Genomic DNA, 19,364 nt, shown 5'->3' with positions numbered 1-19,364 from the left:
CCCAAAGTGCTCGGGAGAGATGGGGGGTCAGGGCTGGAGTTACTGGTGGTCCCACAGGGCACAGGGAGGGGGATCACTGACATCCCTCCTGGGTATGGAGTCACTGGCCCCACAGCACAGTGGCTCCCAGGGGGACACCTCACCTGGGCAGCCCCAAAGAGGGGAGCAGGGATATCTCACTCTGAAACCACCTTTGTGCCCCTGCCTGGTGCCTGCTCTGTCCCCTGTGCCAATGCCTGGCAGGCTCCACTGGCTTCTGCAGAGTCATCAGACCCCGTGTTTAAAAGCAGAAGTGAGGGAGGGACATGTTGAAATCAGGTTTTTGACTATTTGCCCATTTCCATCCGAGAGATAAGAGTGAGGCCAGGCTGCGGCTTCAGGACCAGGACAAGAGGTAGGAGATAATTCCTATCAATGCTGTGTAGGGGCCTTTCCTAGCAGGTTCTGCTTTAGGAGAAGGTGATTTTCTATAAAGAAGGTGATGATGCTTGTTCTCTGTTTTCTCAGCAGCACCTATAACCCCCTTCACAAGTGAACTGTGGATTTATTTATGTTGGGGACAGGTATAAAGGGTTTTCCTTTAGAATGACTTGTTTTTGAAAGGAATGTAAGGCTTCAATCCATATTGTGCATATGTATGTTGGTTATTTTGGGAGGCATACTGACAGCATGGGAAGCAGGGGCTATTTTGGGGAATACTAACCACTCCCTTTGGGAAGTCCTGCCTTGGATGTCTGGGATGTTTTGCTAGTTGTCTGCCAGTGTGGGGAACAGAGTTTATTAGGATTGTCTCTGCTAACCAGAAATCCTTGCTCATTCTGGAGCTGCTTTTAGGGTTCCTCTCATTGTTTCCTGGACAAGGAGTAATTTGAGGTGCAAATACTGGAGCTCAGTGATTTTTGTCACTGGTATTTTGTGGAACAGGTGGCTGCTGGTAAAAGCCAGGGGGAAAAAGGATATTTGCTGCTTTTGAGACCTGCTCACTGAAGAGCTCCCCCATGGCACACACAGAGACTCAAATCCATGTGATCCCTGCACAAAGTCCTTCCCAAGGATGGGAGCTGTGCTGCCACCCTGCTGGGCTGTGCCTGGGCATTTCCAAACCAGTGCAGTGGCCAGCTGGGAACTGCTGGGGAAAGTGCTTTGAAACAGACACTTCCAGACTGCAGCTGAACTTTTGCTTTCTAAAGCCTGCACAGCCCCAGCCCTGCCACCAGCTCCTGGCTGGAGGGTCTCTGCTGATGTTTAGCAATAGTTATGGGTGGATTTTATTTCTCCAGTGTTACAAGGAGGAGAGAAGTGGATTTGAGGATTGAGTAAAGGCTTTCAGCTGTTCTCTCTGTGCTGGTTGAGGTAAGAGACATCCTGATTGCTGTTATTTTTTGTTGGCAAGGAGCAGTGAAAAGTGTGAGCAGCTCAAGGATACTGAGTCCATGTCCTGCATTTACCTCTGGGTTGCACTTTGCTGGGCCAGATTTTGCTTTTGCAATCAAAGCTAAAAGCAGCAATGGTTTCCAGAGGCCATCGTGCACTTTTCCCTAGTTCCCACTAACAGTATTTTGCAAGGAGCACAGAGCTGATGTCCCAGATCAATAAACTGCATTTGTGCATGTCATGGGATAGGGACTGGCTTCTCCAGCAGTGAGGGAGGAGATGCTTTTAAGCTGTTTGCCCAAGGTGAGCCAATGGAAAAAGGCTGGAAAAAGCTGAGGCTGGCAGGGCTGGGAAAGCACCTCTGACAGCAAAGGGAACAGGCATCCTCACCAAGTGTGGCTCCAGTGCCAAACTGGGGAGTGCACAAGAAGGGGTCTGAAGCCCAGTTCTATTGGGGCACCCAATTCCTGACAGAGCCCTCCTGACAGGGGAAGGAGCAGAAGTGCAACAAGCAGCTTTTTTCAGACCTCAGGGAGCAAGGCTGAAAAACCTCAGGAGTGCATTTCAGCTTTTTGGTGTCTAACTGTATCTCTAGGGTTTTTTTCTGTAGATTATCTTGGCATTCCCCTACTCCTGGAAATTCAGGAGTAAATACTGCACAGTTTTTATGCTTTGCAGCCCCTCCTGGCCCCAGTCCTATGCTGGCTGACCTGGGTAAAGAAAATCTGCCCCCATATCAACCCCTCTGCTCCCAGCTCTTTTTCCATCTCCTGGTCCCACAACTTCAAGGAGCCTCTTCTGCCATTATAACCTGCTCTTACAGGGTCCCCAGGGCAAAGGGAGGTTCTGTCCCTCTTAAAGCAATTAAAACAGTGCAACCTGCCTCAATTAAAGGATTGGATGAGTGCAAGGCTGGAAGGGACTGGCTGCCTTCCCCTCTCACAGGGGTGCTGCCAGCATCCTCCTGCAGCCCTGCTTGGAGCCAGCATGCTGTGGGGCTCTGTGCTGATGGGCTCTGATTCCTCCACTGGTGTGAAGGAGACAAACTTTGCAGTGCAGTTTCCATGGTCATGGTTTCCTGTTTGGGTTCAGCACAAATCCCACTGATCACAGTGTGCATCTTTTTACATCTTTTTTTATGGCTTTTGGACCATCCAGGGGCCTGAAAGGTGTGGGGAAGGCAAAACCTCCCCTTGGGGAGTCACTGCCCTGTGGCTCCCCAGCAGTGACACCAAACCCCAGCAGTGGCACTGAGCACGGGCTGTGTCCTTCCCCAGAACGTGGGAAATGCTTGTGCAGCTCAACAGCTCCTCCAAAGCCCAGGCTGCTCTCAGCTGTGCCTGCACACACAAACACACCCAGGAGCAGCCTGGCTCTTCCCCTGGCCAGCTCCTGCTGCCCAGCCCAGCCTTCCCCCTCCCAGTTATCAGTGTTCTGTTATCAGTGAGAGCATCCTGATAGGGATCTGCCGGGGGAGGGGAAACTGCCCGGCAGCTGCAGTCAGATAAAGTGTTTACAAGAATGAAATGATGGTAAAGAACAAGTTTTCAACGTCATTTCTTTCTGCTTTTTTTTCTCAGTAACCAGCTCTTTCTGGAGAGCCCTTTTGGAGAAAAGGTCACAGACCTTTTCTCAGTGCTGTTCTTGGCTCTTCACTGTTCTCAGCCCAACCTTGTGCAACTGTCCTGAGTGTTGCAAGAATTTCTCACCCTGCAGCTTTTGCATGGGGTTTCAAATCCCCTGCATCCCCCAGGGCTGAAGATCCTGCTCTGTGCAAGGTGCCTGCCTGTGCTCTCAGGGCAAAGATCCCAAAGACACAGAGCCCAGATCCTCCACTAATCCTCTCCATCATCCCCTTCCCCTGCTGGGCTTTTCCTTCTCAGCAGTTTCTCCCAGTTGTTCCCTATTCCTTGCTCACAGGGGGCACAGGGGCTGGGTGTGGCAGGCTCCTGAGTGCCCGTGGGTGCAGGGAGCAGCTTTGGGGCGCTCTGCAGGAGCCCCGAGCGCGTTTCCGCCCTGCTGACATGGCCACGCTCTGATAAGGGCTGTGGTTTCCTCCTCTGAGCAGGGGGGAGGCTGCAGCTCCAGGCAGAGCTCAGCTCCCCCCGAGATGGATCCTGCTGCTGAGAGCCCCCCAGGGACCCTCCCCGGGGAGGAGAGCCCCGAGGTAGGTGGCTTCGGGCTCAGGGGGCTGGGGACAGAGTTGGGTGTGATGGCACAGGCAGGGTCAGGGTGCTGTGCCCAGGGGACCTGGGGGCAGTGCTGGGGGCTGGAAATGGCAGAGAAGGGACCATGGATGGGTGTGACTGAGAGATGGGGATACTGTGCCCGTGTAAATGGGCACCCCAGGGTGAGCACGGGGTCAGCTGCAGCTCTGTGCCCCCACTGAGCTTCCCTGCCCCTCCCAGCCCTCTGGGCTCCCTGCTGCTGGCAGCTCCCCCAAACCCTGCTCTAGGCCATCCCAACCCCACTGACTTCCTCTGGGTCTGTCCCTGTGAGATGGGACCCCCAGCTCTGCCCAGAGCACCGGGGCACCGTGCCCGTGTGCACTCCTGGGGTGGGCTGTGCTGGATCCACCCCGGGATGGTCTGTCCTGGATCCACTCTTGGGATGGTCTGTCCTGCCCTGGGATGTCTGTCCTGCACTCCTGGGATGTCTGTCCTGCACTCCTGGGATGATCTGTGCTGGATCCACTCCTGGGATGTTTGCCCTGCCCTGGGATGTCTGTCCTGTGTTCCTGGGATGGGCTCTGCTGGATACAGCTGTTGATGGGCTGTTGATGGGATGGGCTATTCTGTCTTGGGATGGTCTGTCCTGCCCTGGGATGTCTGTCCTGCCCTGCCCTGGGATGTCTGTGCTGGATTCACTCCTGGGATGGTCTGTCCTGCTGGTGTCCCCACTCAGGGATTTCTCCTCCCTCCAAGTGCCCCTGGCCTGCTGCCTCCCCCCCTGCAGCTGCTGGGCTGCTGCTGCTGCTGTTTCCAGACCTGGGTTTAAGCAACACTCCTGGGTTTGAGCTGGGCTCTTGGCATGAGGATTAGCAGCAGTAAACACGTCCTGGTGGCTCAGCTCAGCCTTAGATTAATCAGTCCCGTGTGCACAGAGCAGATCTGAGGCAGGATGGGGCAGCAGGAACCTGTCCCCAAAACCAGCAGGGATTCCTCCCCCTGCCCCCTGTGCTGCCCCACTGCTGGGCAAGGAGCAGATGCTTCTGCCCTGCTGATAAATAACAGCAGAGAAATAAAGTCCTTTTCCTGTCCCCTTTGCACTTGTGACCTTGCAATGGGGCAGCACTGACTGTGGGGATGCTGAAAGATTTGGGATGGGGCTAAAGCTTGGCATGGACAGGACAGTGTCAGCAGCAGCAGAAGGTGCTTGAACCTGGGCAGGGGCAGGCTGGGACCCTCCTGAGTGCAACAGAACCCCTCTCACAGGGGGTTACCGAGCCACCAGAGCCCCCAGCAGCCAGCAGTGGGTACAGGAAGGGATGTGGAGGCAGAGTAAGGGAGAGAAGCAGCACAAGAGTTAAACTTGCTGGGCTGGAAGGGCTGAATTCAGTCCAGATGGCCAGGGGATTATGCCAGCCCTAGATTTGCCACAGGCAAATGTTACTGTTCAAGCTCAGGGTTGGTTTGTTTTTTTCTGTTAGGGGTTCCTGAGGTCACTTTGGGGCCTGGGCTGACCCACGGGTAGGATTTGTCTGTGTGTCCGTCCATCCATCCATCCATCCATCCATCCATCCATCCATCCATCCCCACCAGCCCTGCATGGGCAGGTGCTGGAACCAGGCTCTGCAAACACCCCTCAGCCCAGAAAAGCCCAAACTCATTTAAAAACTTCTGTCACATTTCTGGTGTCACCCCCTTGCACTCCCAGAGGCTCCAGTGCCAGGACCAGTAGCAGATGGCCCAGGGACACTGCTCCCCTTCCCCTGGTGGTGTCACTGCTTGGATTTCAGTGTTGTTTGGAAGCTCAGTGCTGCTGCTGTCATCCTTCAGGAGAGGAGTGAGCAGTGCTCCCTTGCAGCTTCCAGACATTTGTAGCACTGCACCAAATCCTGGTGGCTTTTGGCATCTCTGCCCAGCCTGGAGCTCCTCACTGTGTCCTGTCCCTCAGCTGCTCTGCTCTGCAGCCTGCAGCTGCTGCTCTGGGTGGTTCTGGGGCTGAGGGGTGGGTGGAGGCTTTTAAATCCTCCTTGGGTCACCCCAAGCTGCAGTTCCACCCTCGATTAATGGGGGTGGGGGTGGAGCCCCCCGTGCTGCCTTCTGCTGTCCCTTGGCCGTGGGGTGTCTGTGGGGTGTCACAGCATCCTTGGGGACATCCCTCCCTGTCCTGGCTGCCCTGCCCTGTCCGGCCACCATTTCCCCCTCACACCATTCTCTTGGTGGGAAAAGCCTCCCTGCTCCTCTGAGCACACTGCTGAAGCCCTGGGCACATTTCAGCCAGGCCTTTTCTCAGGTTCTGAGTCTTTTTCTCAGGCCGTGAAACCTTCTCAGCTCCAGCCAGGATTTTTCCCAGGCTAAAAGCTTTTCTCTACTGTAAACACAAGAGAAAAAATTATAACAAAAGATAAACACCTGCTAGATCAGTAGGAAAGCAAAAAAGTGTCTCTCTAAGCAATGAATGTCTGTATCTTGTTTTTCACAAACTGTCTTATTTAAAACCATAGCTTTAAATATATATAACTATATATATATAACTGTATAACTATAACTGTATATGACTGTATATAACTGTGTATATATATATATAACTGTAGATAGTTGCATATAGCTGTATAACTATAACTGTATATAACTGTATATATATATATAACTGTAGATAATAGTATATAGCTGTATAACTATAACTGTATATAACTGTATATATATAACTGTAGATAATTCTATATAGCTGTATAACTATAACTGTATATAACTGTATATATATATATATATATAACTGTAGATAATAGTATATAGCTGTATAACTATAACTGTATATAACTGTATATATATATAACTGTAGATAATTCTATATAGCTGTATAACTGTATATAACTGTATATATATATATAACTGTAGATAATTGTATATAACTCTACAACTATAAACTGTTCTTTCACCGTGCAAGAAAGTGTCTTGTTGCTGTATCCTTTCCCTGCTCCGTAACCTTGTCACAGCAGCACTTCTCCTCTCTCCTGTCCGCAGATGGATCTGTCGCACCGGTTCTCCAGGGAGGAGGTAGGAGTGTGGCCCTGGTGGCCCTGGTGGCCCTGGTGGCCCTGCAGGGGTGGCAGCGCTCGGGACACGGCTCAGCCCCGGGGCACGGGGACAGCTGGAGGGGAATCCTGCACGGAGCTGCTGTCCCCGCGAGGTGACAGCCCTGTCCCCGCAGCTGGCCCTGCTCTACGAGGAGGTTCTGTACACCATCCTGCACCGCCTGGGCAAGCCCGAGCCGCAGCACGTCGGGGACTGCCAGGAGCTCTATCGCTACGTGCAGAAGGTGTGTCCCGGAGCTGTCCCTGCCCTGTCCATCCTCCCAGCACAGGGCGTGGGGGGGTCTCTCTGCCCCAAGCTCACCCAGTGAGTTTTTAAAGGGGCTGTGATTTACTCTGGTGGTTCACAGGAGGTTGGATAACAAACTTTTACTTGCAAACTTGGGAATATTAATGTTGAATAAGGTTGGGCTTTCCATGTGCCAGAGGCTTGGACTGGACCAGAGGCTCCAGGGGCCAGGATGTGGAAGTGCCCCGTCCCACTTATGCAGAACTTGCCCTGATCCCCCACAGACAATTTCTCTCTGGTTTTTTTTGAGCCAGTACTCATTCCTCTGGCCCCCTACAGGGTGACTCAGAGGGAGCTTTTCACAAGCACTGTGAAAGATGCAGCAGCAGCATCCAGCTGGAGGGCTGGGAGCATCCTGTGCTGGGGAATAGCCCTGGGGAGAAGTGTTTATCTTAGGCTGGGGTGGTGGGAAGAAGCTCTCCCTCAAGAGCTTTCAGCTGCTCCCCAGCCTTCCTGCTGGCCTCTGCCACTCTCCTGTCCCTTGGGCTGCTCCCAGGGAGCAGAGGGAAGCCCCTGGTGCTCTCCAGCCCCTGTTAATGGGGCAGCATCCATCACCAGCCCCATTATCCACACAGGCTTTTGGCATGGACCCGGAGGAGCACAGTGCCATCATGCAGCAGGTCATGGAGCTGGAGGTACAGTGTCCCCAGTGTGCAGTGGGGTGGAGCTGGGGGCTGCAGTGCCCCTGAGCCCCTGGCACCGGGATTTGGGGTGCCCTGGGGGTGTCACTGCTTGAGTGGGAGCTGATGGTTCCTGCTCCAGCCCCATCCTTCCTCACAGGGTTGGTGACCCTGCACATTAATCGCTGTTTTTCCATTTTTCCAGAGCCCCATCTACTGCCTGAAAGCCACTGTGAAGGAAGCCAAGGGGATTTTGGGTAAAGATGTCAGTGGTGAGTGGAGAAGGGCGGGTGTCCCGTGGGAAGAGGGGCAGCTGCTGCTCCCAGTGGAATTCCCACACCCCCACCCTGGCAGGGCTCAGTGACCCCTACTGCCTGCTGGGCATCGAGGCCAGGAGCCAGGAGCCAGCCCACCCCGAGCACAGGAAGAGGATCAAGGCTGTGGTCAAGGACCTCATCCCTGAAGACCAAATCCACCGCACCCAAGTGATGAACCAGACCCTGAGCCCCGTGTGGAACGAGACCTTCATCCTGTAATGCACCCCCAGCCCTGGCTCTGCTCCCGGGGCACCCGGCTGTGCCCAGGGCTCCTGGCTTGGGTGGGGCTCACCACTCGTATTTTAATGAGTAACAGCATCCCCTGGTGCCTTGCAGGGAGTTTAAAGACGTGGAGACAGCCAGTTTCCACCTGGAAATGTGGTGAGTGACCCCAGCACCCTGCCCCAGGGGCTCTGCCTCCCCAGATTCAATCTGCAGCTTCTTTAAAGGCCCAGAAGGCAGCTGGGAACCCCTTTGCCCATCGCTTTCTGTGGAGCAGTGCTCAGTGCAGATGTGACCAGCAGCAGGCTGGCTGTGCCCAGGTCCTAAACCCTGGTTTAATTCATGGAGAGAAGCCTCATGCTCTCAGATTTGGGCTGGGTTTGGGGGTGCCCTCAGCCCTAACACTCCCTGCTCCTGTACTTTCCCTTCTCCACCATCACTGGCACTCCCTGCTCTGTTTCCACCCCCGGGATCTGCCCCTCTCCCCCGGCGGGTTTTGCCTCGCAGGGACTCGGACGTGGTGGAGTCGATGCGGCACAAGCTGGGGGAGCTGTCGGACCTGCACGGCCTCAAAAGGTTGGTGCTGGGGAAAGAGGGGCTGGGAAACCCTCGTTCACCTCCTGGATTCTAAAAATCGCAGGGAGGGAGCGCAGCAGGTCTGTGTCACCCCGGTCCCGGCTGCAGGACCCCTTCCCAGCCTCTGCTCTTTGTGCCTTTCAGGATCTTTAAGGACGCTCGCAAAGACAAAGGGCAGGATGATTTCCTGGGGAATGTGGTCGTTCGCCTCAAGGTGAGGGTGCCTCCCCTCCTCCCCAGAGCCACAAACTCTGCCGGGTCCCTCCCTGTGCCACATCATCCCAGCACACTGGGTCACTGCACACCCCGTGTTTTATCCCAATTCAGAATCTTCCTGCCCCTGAAGGCAGCGGGATGAAGATCCCCTGGTCTCTGAACGAGATCCTTCTCCTGGGAAGGGTGCCCAGGGCTTCCCTCTTGTCCCTCTGTGCCTGCAGGACCTGCACTGCTGGAATGACCAGTGGTACCAGCTGGAGCCACGGACAGAGACGTACCCTGAGCGGGGACACTGCCACCTGCAGTTCCTGCTGACCCACAAGAAGGTGGGATGGGATGGGATAATGGGATAATGGGATAATGGGATAATGGGATGGGATGGGATGGGATGGGATGGGATGGGATGGGATGGGATGGGATGGGATGGGATGGGATGGGATGGGATGGGATGGGATGGGATGGGATGGGGTGGGATGGGATGGGGTAGGGTGGGGTGGGATGGGATGGGGTGGGATGGGGTGGGATGGGATAATGGGATGTGGAGGGGGTCCTTTCCCGTTGTCCTGGCAGGATGGGACAGCTGCCTGTCCCCTGGGGCTCGTCTGGGTGCCAGCACCAGGGTCTGCAGGTGCTGCAGCCTCCCCTGAGCTCTGAGCCAGCAGCAGACCCTGCTCCTGGTGCTCCTGCAGCCCCTGGCTCCCCAGCCCTGCTTCCTGGGCCCTGTGTCCCTGCTGTGGCAGTGTCCCTGATGGCTCTGTCTGCCTTGTCTCTTCCAGAGGGCCACCACGAGCAGCCGGACACAGCCCAGCTACACCGTCCATCGCCACCTCCTGCAGCAGCTGGTGTCCCACGAGATCCTCCAGCACCAGGTACCAGCAGAGCTGCTGCCAGCAGCAGGAGCAGCCTCCAGCAGGGCTGGGGGAGGCTCCTCTGCAGCCCACACCCCCACACTGTGTGATGGGAATGAGGGTCAGGATGATGCCTGGCATCCTCCCCACTCCTGCAGACACCCCGTGGTGCCTGTCCCCCTCCTTGCTGATCCTGTATTGCTCCAGGACACATTCCCTCCCCTTTCCCTCCTGGCAGGCTGGCAGCACCTCCTGGGACGGGGAGCTGAGCAGCCATGCCAGCACTGTGCTGTACCTGCACGCCACACAGAAGGACCTGTCTGACTTCCACCAGGACATGGCGTGAGTCCCCCACCCCCAGAACACCCCAGTACAGCACCTGGGACCTTCCTGGGAGCCCCTGGCCACAGCTGGTCTGTCCCACGGGCTCAGGTGTTGTCCCCAGCACACCTGTGACTGCCCCAGCTGTGCCTGTGGCTGGCTCCTGGGTGCCCCCCAGCCCCGGGGGCTCAGCCCAGCCCTTCCCCCTCCCCAGGCAGTGGCTGGCCTACAGCAAGCTCTACCAGAGCCTGGAGTTCAACAGCAGCTGCCTCCTGCACCAGATCACCAGCATCGAGTACCGCTGGGTGCAGGAGCGCCTGAGGCCGGAGCAGGTGAGGGGCCAGGTCAGGGACGGGTGCTCCAGGCATTGAGCCCTCCTCCAGCTGCCCCGGGGCTGTTTCACTCCCCTGTTCCAGGAAGGGCAGGACATTGTGGGGTACAGGGCTGCCAGGGTGTCTGGAGGGCATTTCCCAGTGGTTTGTCCCCCCTCTCTGTAGGGAACCCCTTACCCTGTGCACTGACACCCTCTGCCCCATCCCTGCCATCACAGCCCCTGCAAAACTTAACTATGACCCAGTTTCTGCTTCTCCCAGCCTGTTTTCCCAGAGCATCCCTGCACCCTGCTGAGACACTGCATTTTCCATGCACAGCAATGAGGTTTAGGCACAAAGCTCAGTTCAGTCCCTCCAGGGAGAAGCCACCAGACACATCAGGAGTTGTTTCTTTCCCATCCCTGGAGCAGGCTGGAAAGGAATGGGAGCACCAGCTCCCTCCACTGTGGTGCTGTGGTCCTGCCAGCATCTGAGGAGGACAGTGCATGTTTCCTTTCTTCTCCCCAGAAAGCAGAGCTGGCCGAGTCCTTCCAGTCCCTGCTGACCTACGGGGTCTCCCTCATCCGTAGGTTCCGCATCATCTTCCCCCTGTCTGTCCCCAGGTCCAGGGACAGGCTCCAGTCCCTGCTGCGGTGAGTGGTCACTGGTGCCAGCTGCAAATGGGGTCCTGGGGCTTGGCCCCTGTGATGGACAAACCCCTGAGCTTGAGCAAACTCTGAGTGAGCCCTTCCTGCCCCATCTGGGCTGCTGTGGCTGTCCCATCCCTCACCTGGGGGGAATGCTGCTGGGGGGAGGCTCTTTGGGCAGGGTCTCTCAGGTGTTTGTTTCTGGTGGCAGCTGCTGGGTTTCACTTGAGGTTCTCACTTTGCAGGGTCCTTGTCCAGATGTGCAAAACCAAAGCTTTCCATGAGCTGTGCACACCCAGCCCTGACCTGCCCCAGATGGTCTCCACAGCTCTGAAGGTACTGGGGGTCTCACCCACCCCAACCCCTGCAGGTGGGCCCTGGGGGTCTCCCTTTCCTTCCATCCCCTGCCCAATGCCCACAGCTCAGCAAATCCTCCTGGATCACATGGATCCACATGGATGACCCCTTCAACCTGGTGGCCCAGCCTGTGGTTCCCAGCTCAGGTTCTCACCTCACCCAGGGGACAGGGAGAGTGAAGGGGGTGGCAGAGCTGGCTGTGCTCCTCCTGCTTCCCTGCCATCCCACCAGGACTCCTCTCTTGCAGTCAGGCACAGCAGAGTGGTTTCACATGCAGAAGCAGCACCTCAAGCCCATGGTGAAGGTCAGTTCCCATCTCTGTCCCTCTGACATGATAAAGTCACCTCAAAATGTCTGAGCATCAAAACCAGCTGTTCTTTCCTTTGCAGAGCATAGAGGAGAATAGCAAAGCCTTGTCCAAGCTCCTCCTGGAGGTGATAGAAGATCTCAAGCAGTGCCAAAAGATCTGGAATAAACTGTTCATCACGTAGGTTTCAGTGCTTGATCTCAGCCCCATCTCCTTCCCTGGGATCAAGAGTGACAGAGCACTTGGGTACCTCATTCCTTGATCCTTGGGCTCCAGGGTGGGATCTTTGGTCCCATCTCTGCTCCTCAGATCTGTGCTGTCCTCACCCAGAACATGGCCTGCCTGGCTTAGCTGGGCTGGCTTAGCTGGGCTGGGGTTGGCAGGCTCCCAACTCCACGTTTCTCTCTGCAGCAACCTGAAGTTGAATATCTTCTCCATTGCCTACCTGGAGCTGGAGAGCCTGGTGAGCAAGCCTGGGCTGCTCTGCCCTCAGGGGACTAAGGTCTAAAGCCAGGCTGAGGTTTTTGGCCACCCTTCAGATGGCAACTGCTTGTTGGAAGCGTGGAAGGGGAGCAGGAGAAACTCCCCCTCTCCCTGTGTGCCCACAGAGGGACTGTGGGACTGTTTGACCCAACAAATCTCCTGAAATGCCACCCAGAAGAACAGCAGTGCCCTGAGCTGGCCCTCACTGTGTCCTGGCCAGGCCTCACTGTGTCCCCTCCCTTGCTCCCGTGCAGGTGGCAGAGCACGTGCAGGAGCAGCTGCACAGGGTGGACAGCAGCATGTCCAAGCCCACGGCCGAGAGCCTCTTTGATCTCTACAGGAAGCTGCAGGAGCTCTGCCAGATGAAGGAGTTCCTCCCCAGCAGGTATCCAGCCCCAGGGAGGAGAGGTGAAAGGGGGGGATCCAGCAGTTTAACTGAGAGGGTCTCTGGATCCAGCCATCCCTACATCACTCACTGCACACCAGGCAGAGCAGGCTGCTGGTGTCGAGGGGGGCATCACAGGAGGGTTTTGGGCTCATCTCTGGGTGAGGCTGGTGTGAGAGCAGGAGGGGTGAGGGTCCTGTGCTGCTGCTGTGCAGTTGAAGTCAGTGCCTTCATCCCCAGGGATGGACCTCTGGCTCTGAGCAATTTCCACCAGTGGTTCGAGGAAGCATTGCCCCTGTGGCTGCAGAAGGCCTACAGCACCACCCTGGAGAGAGCTCACAGAGCCATCCAGATGGACCAGGTAACGTGGCAGGAGAAACCTCCCTCCTCCCTCTGGGGACACCAGCTGTCCTCCCTGCCTTGCTGCTGTGCCTGAGACCACCACATCTGTGCCTCTGAGCCCAGGAGCAGCCTGGTTCCTCTCCCAAGTGCATAACAAAATATGTGGTGCCCTGGAACTGTTGATCCCACCCACCCTGGCCCCACACAATGTCCCTGTGTCTCTTCCCTCGCTGCTCCCTGGCAGCCCACATGATCTGAGGAGCCTGAATTTGGGCCATGGTGGGAGAATCTGCTTTGTTTCCAACCTCCCTGAAGAGGGGAGGGGAGGGCAGGCAGCCACAGGCTGCTCTTCAGTGGGGTCCAGCAACACTGGGTGGGTGTAAGGAGGGAAGCAGGGAGCTGGTGCTGCTCCATCCATCCTCATCCCCACTCTCCAAAGTGATACTGGGGCATAAGGAGCTGATGATGGACCCAAAGTGAAGGAGCAGCTCTGCTCTCTGGGATGACATCTCTCTCTAAAACTGCATTTCCCCTCTCTGCCCCTCAGCTGAAGCCTTATGGGTATCACAAGCACAGCACATCCACTGTGGACCTGTCCACCTGCTACGCCCAGATCGTGACAACCTGGCAGCAGCTGAACTGGCCAGACCCTGAGAAAGCCTTCATGATCATGGTCAATCTGCTGGAGGTTTGTACACCTGGCCAGCAGCAGCTGCAGTTTCCTCCTCCTGCTCTTGGGCAGTGTCTCTGTGAAGGGGGCAGCACCCCCAGTGCCCACAGTGTCCCTGTGGTGCCTGGTTCAGTCCTGCTGGTTTCCTCTCTGTTTCCTGCAGGACATGTGCAAGATCTCCCTGATGTACTGCAAGCTCATCAAGGAGAGGGCTGAGGCTCTGTCACTGAGTGAGCAGAACGAGGGCGAGGCAGCCAACAAGGTTGGTGTTGGAACCTGTCCTGGCTGCTCCAGGAAGGGCAGGATCTGGCACTGGACAAAGAGGGAGCTGAGCTGCTGAGAACCCAGCTGACGTCCCTAGTTTGGGTTCCACAGGGACCACTTGGCCACCAAAAGCCATAATCCTGGAGAATCAGGAGAGAAATGATGTGAGCAGGGGGAGCAGGGTGGGGATGGGGGCACAGGTGAGAATGAAAATGGGAATGGTGATGGTGATGGAGATGGGACACAGGTGAGGATGGGGATGGAATAATGATGGAGATGGCATTGGGATGGGGATGTGGGGTGCTCAGGGGGTGTGGGCCCTGAGGCAGACCCTCCTCCCCCAGCTCTGCATCGTGGTGAACAACATCGAGCAGCTCCGGCTGCTGATGCTGAAGCTGCCGGTGCAGCTGGACTGGACCCAGCTGGAGCAGCACATGAGGGGCATCATCGACCCCCAGCAGATCCAGAATGCTCTGCACAACCAGCTGGACAGCACCGTGGCCTGCCTGGACCACGAGGTCCGGGACGTGGTGCAAGCCCTGGCCACCAAGGTGACCACCTGCCCTCCCCTGGCCCAGAGCAGTTTCACCCAAGGTGTCCTGCAGCCCATAATGCTCCTGGGATGGAGACCAGGTGGAGCTGGGCATGGGGAGGCTGGTGCAGAGGGCAAAGTCCAAGTTTCTTCCTGTGTTTCTCCCCGGCAGCTGGAAAAGGGCATTGCCAGGCACATCCAGGAGCTCTCATCCTGCAGTGACACCCAGAAGCCTGAGGATGTAAGTACCTGCTCCAGGCCCTCCTGGACCATCCTTTTGGGCAGCCAAAATGCCCGTGTCAGCAGCAGGAGCACACCAGGCTCAGCCTGCCCATGGGAAGGAGCCCCTCTGGGATCCTCCCTGCCCTGCTGGATTCACCCCCTGCCCTCCCCAATGCCCCTCTCCTCTCACTGCAGTCCATCATCCCACTCATGAAGTTCCTGGAGTCAGAGCTGCAGTACCTCAACGAGCATCTGGTCCAGGAGAACTTCAAAAGGTGACCAGGGCACTTTGGATGTGGCAGAGGCCACCAGCATCACCATCCCTTGGCAGGAGCATCCTCTCATCTCCATGGGCCTGGGGCCATCCCTCTTCAGGGCTGGGCAGGATGAGGCACTTCCTCCTGGGGCTTGGCAAAACCCTTCAGCTGAAGATCTGAATCCAGCCCCTGGATCCTGCTCACAGCCTTCCTCTGCCCTGCAGCCTCCTCACCCTCCTGTGGCACCACACCCTGTCTGTGCTCTCGGCAGCCCAGGGCCCGCAGGTGCCCTCGGTCCAGCACTGCCAGAGGCTGTTCTGTGCCCTGAAGGTACCAAGGGGAAGCAGGGGGTCCCTGGCAAGGGCAGGCTGTGTTTGTGTGTGGATGCTGACAGCATCCTTGTCCCCAGAGCCTGGAGCGGTGCTTCCACGCCGAGGGCTGTGGGCTGCCCCTGGAGACCATCAACAGTGCAGCCTTCCAGGTATGGGGATGGGGATGGGGATGGGGAGCCCCCCTGGGCTCCTTTGGGAGGAAGGGGTGCCAGGGAGGACATCCCAGCGCTGTGCACCTGTCCATGTGCTTGGCCATCCCCTCTCACCCTCCCACAGACGCTGGAGACTCACCTGGCTCTCTGCTCCGCCCCAAGCCGCAAACTCATCCAGAAATACTTCAGCAACAGGATCCAGCAGCAGGTAGGAGCTGGGTGGTGCTCCCAGCCCCTTCCCACATTCCCCCCTTGCTCACAGGTCCTGCCTGTGGAAATGTGGAATTTCCCCACTCCTGGGGCTGTTGGAGTTTTTCCACAGCATTGAGCAGGAGGGGGCTCAATGCATCCCAGAGGATTCCAGCACATCCTGGTACCCCAAAATTCCTGCTGAGCCTCTGCCAGGCCCTGTGCACCCCCTCCATGATGGGGATAAGGACAGCATCCTTATCCTTGTACCCCACTGCCCAGCTGGACACCAGCTCAGAGAAGTACGGGGCTGTGACCATCAAGGCTCTGTACCGGCCCTCGGAGCAGAAGCTCCGTGTGGAAGTGCTCAACGCCACCAACCTCATCCCGCTGGACTCCAACGGTGGGTCTGGGAGCCCTGCCCCGGGGTCACTGTGCTCGGCCCAGGAGAGATGCTGGCAGTGCTTGGGCTCTCTCTTGATTTGCATTTTTATGCAAGGAGCTGGGTTTGGGGGAAAGCGGGAGTTATTGCACTGGTTCTGGGTGGTTCAGTGGGATGTGGCAGGCAGGACACAGTGCCCACATTGTGTTTGTGGCACAAGCCAGCAGCCAGGGCAGGTGGCTTTTCTTCATCACGCCAAGCAGCCGCAGATAAAACAATTACAAGGGCAGGGTGAGTGAGCAGCGAGCTTGCCCCGTGCTGCTGTCGTTTGGGGAGCTCTCCAGGAGAGGTCACTGCGGGCAGGGTCAGGGATGCTCCGGGAGCCGGGGCTGGGCTGGGGCTGTGCGGGGGCTGCCCTGACCCCCTGCAGCCACCCCAGCGTGTGCGAGCGGCCGTGGGGTTCATCCCAGGGCAGGGGGCTGAGGTCTGTCTGCTCCCCACCAGGCTCCAGCGACCCCTTCGTGCAGCTCACCCTGGAGCCCCGGCACGAGTTCCCCGAGGTGGTGGCCCGGACCACCCAGTGCAAGAAGAACGAGCTGCACCCCCTGTTCGACGAAGCCTTCGACTTGTACGTAGGGGCTGCACCCACCGGGGCCCCCCAGGCTTCAGCAGAGCCCCTGCTATAGGGCTGCTGCCGCAGGAACTGGGATTTCACCCCCTGCACCCCAGTGGGGTCCCCAAACTCTGGGAGGGTGCGGGGCTGTGTGGGGTCAGTGTGGGGCTGAGCCCGCAGGGTTGGGATTGAGGGTGGGATGAGCTGATCCCTGCCTGCCGGAGGGTTGGGATTGAGGTGGGATGAGCTGATCCCTGCCTCCCGGAGGGCTGGGATTGAGGGTGGGATGAGCTGATCCCTGCCTCCCGGAGGGCTGGGATTGAGGTGGGATGTGCTGATCCCTGCCTGCCGGAGGGCTGGGATTGAGGTGGGATGAGCTGATCCCTGCCTCCCGGAGGGCTGGGATTGAGGTGGGATGTGCTGATCCCTGCCTGCCGGAGGGCTGGGATTGAGTTGGGATGAGCTGATCCCTGCCTGCCGGAGGGTTGGGATTGAGGTGGGATGAGCTGATCCCTGCCTCCTGGAGGGCTGGGATTGAGGTGGGATGAGCTGACCCTGCCTGCCGTGCCCCTGCAGCCTGATCCCCGCCGAGAAGTGCCGGCAGGAGGGCGCCTGCCTGCTGCTCACCGTGTTTGACTACGATGTGCTGGGAGCCAACGACCTGGAGGGCGAAGCCTTCCTGCCCCTGTGCCGCCTGCCCGGCCTGGAGCCCGAGCAGGACGGGGCTGACCCGGGCCGGGTGCCGCAGACCCGGCTGCCCCTGACCCACCCCAAACCCACCGGTACGTGCTGCCGCAGCCGGGCTGGCAGGGCGCGGGGAGCATCGCCCACCATCGCTCCCCTCTTCCCTGGCAGATGAGATCCTGCGGCTGCTGGAGTCCAGGAAAAGGGATAAAGAAGCTCAGGCCTTCGTTAAGCTCCGCAAGCAACGAGCCAAGCAGTCCAAGGAGACGGAGTGAGGGAGGGGCAGGGAGCTGGCCCTGAAAGGAGGGACTGCACCCGGGACTGCGGTGTTGGAGCCAGAGCCATCTGCAGGGTGTGGGGACAGAGGGGTCCCTGCCTGCCCCAGCACAGCTCACCCCATCCTCGGCAGCACCGCCAGCGTGGGCAGGTGCATTCCAGGGGATTTCCCTGCCTGCCTGGACTAGTAACACTACACCAGGGATGTGAGAGTGTGGCTGTCCCTGTCCATCCCCCTGGAGCTTGTCACTGCCAGTGCTGCATCTCCTGGCAATGTCCCCAACCCTCCTGTCTGCAGGCTGGGACAGCCATGGCCAAACCTGCCTTCTTTTTTTTTTTTTTTTTTTTTTTTTAATTTTTAGGTTTCTTTCCCCCCTCATTTTGTTGTGGTTAAGCCTCTTATTTTAAATGAAAAGCCACAAAGCTGATGCGTGGGCTGTGTGCTTTGGGGCAGTGGCCCTGTGCTGGTAGCAGCAGCACAGTGGGGTGGGACAAGGCATTTGAGATCTGAATTTCTCCTTTTTAAAAATGTGCATAGCTCTTATGACTGTTTGTTTGGTTTTTGGTGGGGTTTTTTTTTTTTTTTTTCCTTTATTTTACCACCAATTTTATCAACATCCTGGGAGCCTGGGATCTTGCTGGATCCTGGGCAGCAATGAAGAGCATCACAGCCAAACCAGGAGGCATTTTGGGCAGCTGACAGCCCAGGCATGGGGTGCAGGTCCCTGGCATCACTCCCAGCCTGTTGGGTCCCTCTGGAAGTGGTGGGAAGCTCTGCAGGGTGCATCCATGTGGGGTGACCCAGTATGACAGCAAAAATGCCTGACAAGGTTGTAACCATTTGTTAGGCTTTTTGGAGCTTGTTTTTGCTGCAATTTTAAGTCCTAATTATACACCTGGAGCTCCCTCTACCTCCACCCTGCACAGGGGTGGCCGTGTTTGAGCTGCAGCAGGTCCCGGGAGCTGCCGGGGACCAGGGGATGAAAATCATCCCCCTCCCAGTGCCTGAGCAGCAGCTGCTCCCTCGGTGGGTCAGCTCAGGTCAAACCCTGCATGCGGGGGTGGGAAAAGAAAAAAGCTCCTTTGGTATCTGTGTGACAGAGCCCACAGCAGGAGGGATTAAGGCACTGCAAGCTCTCAAGGAAGCCATTTGCTGGCTTAGGCTTCAGTGCAGAGAAATAATATTGCAGAGCTGAGTCTGGGATTGTGGGGATGCTGTCCCAGGGTGTCATTTCAGCCAGGTCCAGCACCCTGTGCCTGCACCCTGCAGCTCATCTGCACCCTGCAGCAGCCACCTCATGCTTTATTAGGAGGTTTACTACACAAGGCTGGAGGTTTGGATATGGTCTCAGCTCATTTTTAGCTGTTTTTTAAAAAATCACTGTCTCCCACCTTGCTCTAGGCTGCCACAAGCCAGGCATGTCCCAGGGAGCAGGTGACACGGGCTGACCTCTCTTTTGAGGTTGTTTGCACTGGATTATTCAAGGTGTTAAAACTTAATTTTGCTCAGCTCCAGGCAGTTGTGTGGATCTTGTCCCACCCTAAAAGAAATCCCACCTTTTACAAAGATTAATAAACCTTCATCAGTCAGAGCACCACTAACCCCATGGAGCAGGAGAACAGCCCAAGCATTATAAAAATAAGGCTTGAAGCACACAAAAACAGCTCCTAGCAATGCAAGGATGACAAAGTGGAAGAAATCTCCATCATCCTCCTCCTAATCCTGGTGAGGAACCCAACACAGGCAGATGGCCAGAACACAAGAGGGGCTGGCACTTAGATCTACTGATTTTATTGTGTTACCAATAATCTGCAATACAAATGGGCCCATTCAGATTATTTTCGTGATTGGACTAATGGGAAGTGGTTGATGCATCTTTGAAGCATTAATTAGACCAAAATTAACAGGTAATTTTTGG

The 19,364-nt window shown here is 56.8% G+C and overlaps 1 protein-coding gene across 2 annotated transcripts; it reads left to right on the top strand.

The window, feature by feature from the left end:
* Positions 1-307: 307 nt before the first annotated feature.
* Positions 308-17,447, top strand: UNC13D (unc-13 homolog D). Of its 2 annotated transcripts, XM_056505841.1 has the most exons (33): positions 308-394; positions 1,281-1,353; positions 6,564-6,596; positions 6,751-6,858; positions 7,496-7,555; positions 7,746-7,812; positions 7,895-8,072; positions 8,194-8,238; positions 8,587-8,655; positions 8,800-8,869; positions 9,093-9,197; positions 9,648-9,740; positions 9,958-10,061; positions 10,255-10,372; positions 10,880-11,004; positions 11,244-11,334; positions 11,603-11,659; positions 11,745-11,842; positions 12,074-12,125; positions 12,400-12,530; positions 12,771-12,891; positions 13,420-13,560; positions 13,706-13,804; positions 14,151-14,357; positions 14,511-14,579; positions 14,756-14,835; positions 15,042-15,147; positions 15,227-15,298; positions 15,426-15,509; positions 15,773-15,893; positions 16,377-16,500; positions 17,062-17,267; positions 17,341-17,447. In XM_056505841.1, exons 3-33 carry the CDS (start codon positions 6,564-6,566, stop codon positions 17,442-17,444), a joined length of 3,138 nt encoding a protein of 1,045 aa, XP_056361816.1. In that variant the 5' UTR covers positions 308-394; positions 1,281-1,353; the 3' UTR covers positions 17,445-17,447. The 2 variants fall into 2 exon arrangements, with proteins under 2 accessions (XP_056361816.1, XP_056361815.1); XM_056505840.1 differs by lacking the exons at positions 308-394; positions 1,281-1,353 and adding an exon at positions 3,138-3,541.
* Positions 17,448-19,364: the final 1,917 nt, after the last annotated feature.

This window comes from Oenanthe melanoleuca, chromosome 18 (assembly GCF_029582105.1).
Source record: "Oenanthe melanoleuca isolate GR-GAL-2019-014 chromosome 18, OMel1.0, whole genome shotgun sequence".
Lineage (NCBI taxonomy): Eukaryota > Metazoa > Chordata > Aves > Passeriformes > Muscicapidae > Oenanthe > Oenanthe melanoleuca.
Note: the sequence above shows the minus strand (reverse complement) of the source record. Positions and strands in the feature narration are given on the sequence as shown.

Coding starts and splice junctions, on each gene's coding strand:
- UNC13D (XM_056505840.1), top strand. CDS start 3,485: ATGGATCCTGCTGCTGAGAGCCCCCCAGGGACCCTCCCCGGGGAGGAG. Junction 10,062..10,254: donor GACTTCCACCAGGACATGGC/GTGAGTCCCCCA, acceptor CCCCCTCCCCAG/GCAGTGGCTGGCCTACAGCA. Junction 14,580..14,755: donor ACACCCAGAAGCCTGAGGAT/GTAAGTACCTGC, acceptor CTCTCACTGCAG/TCCATCATCCCACTCATGAA.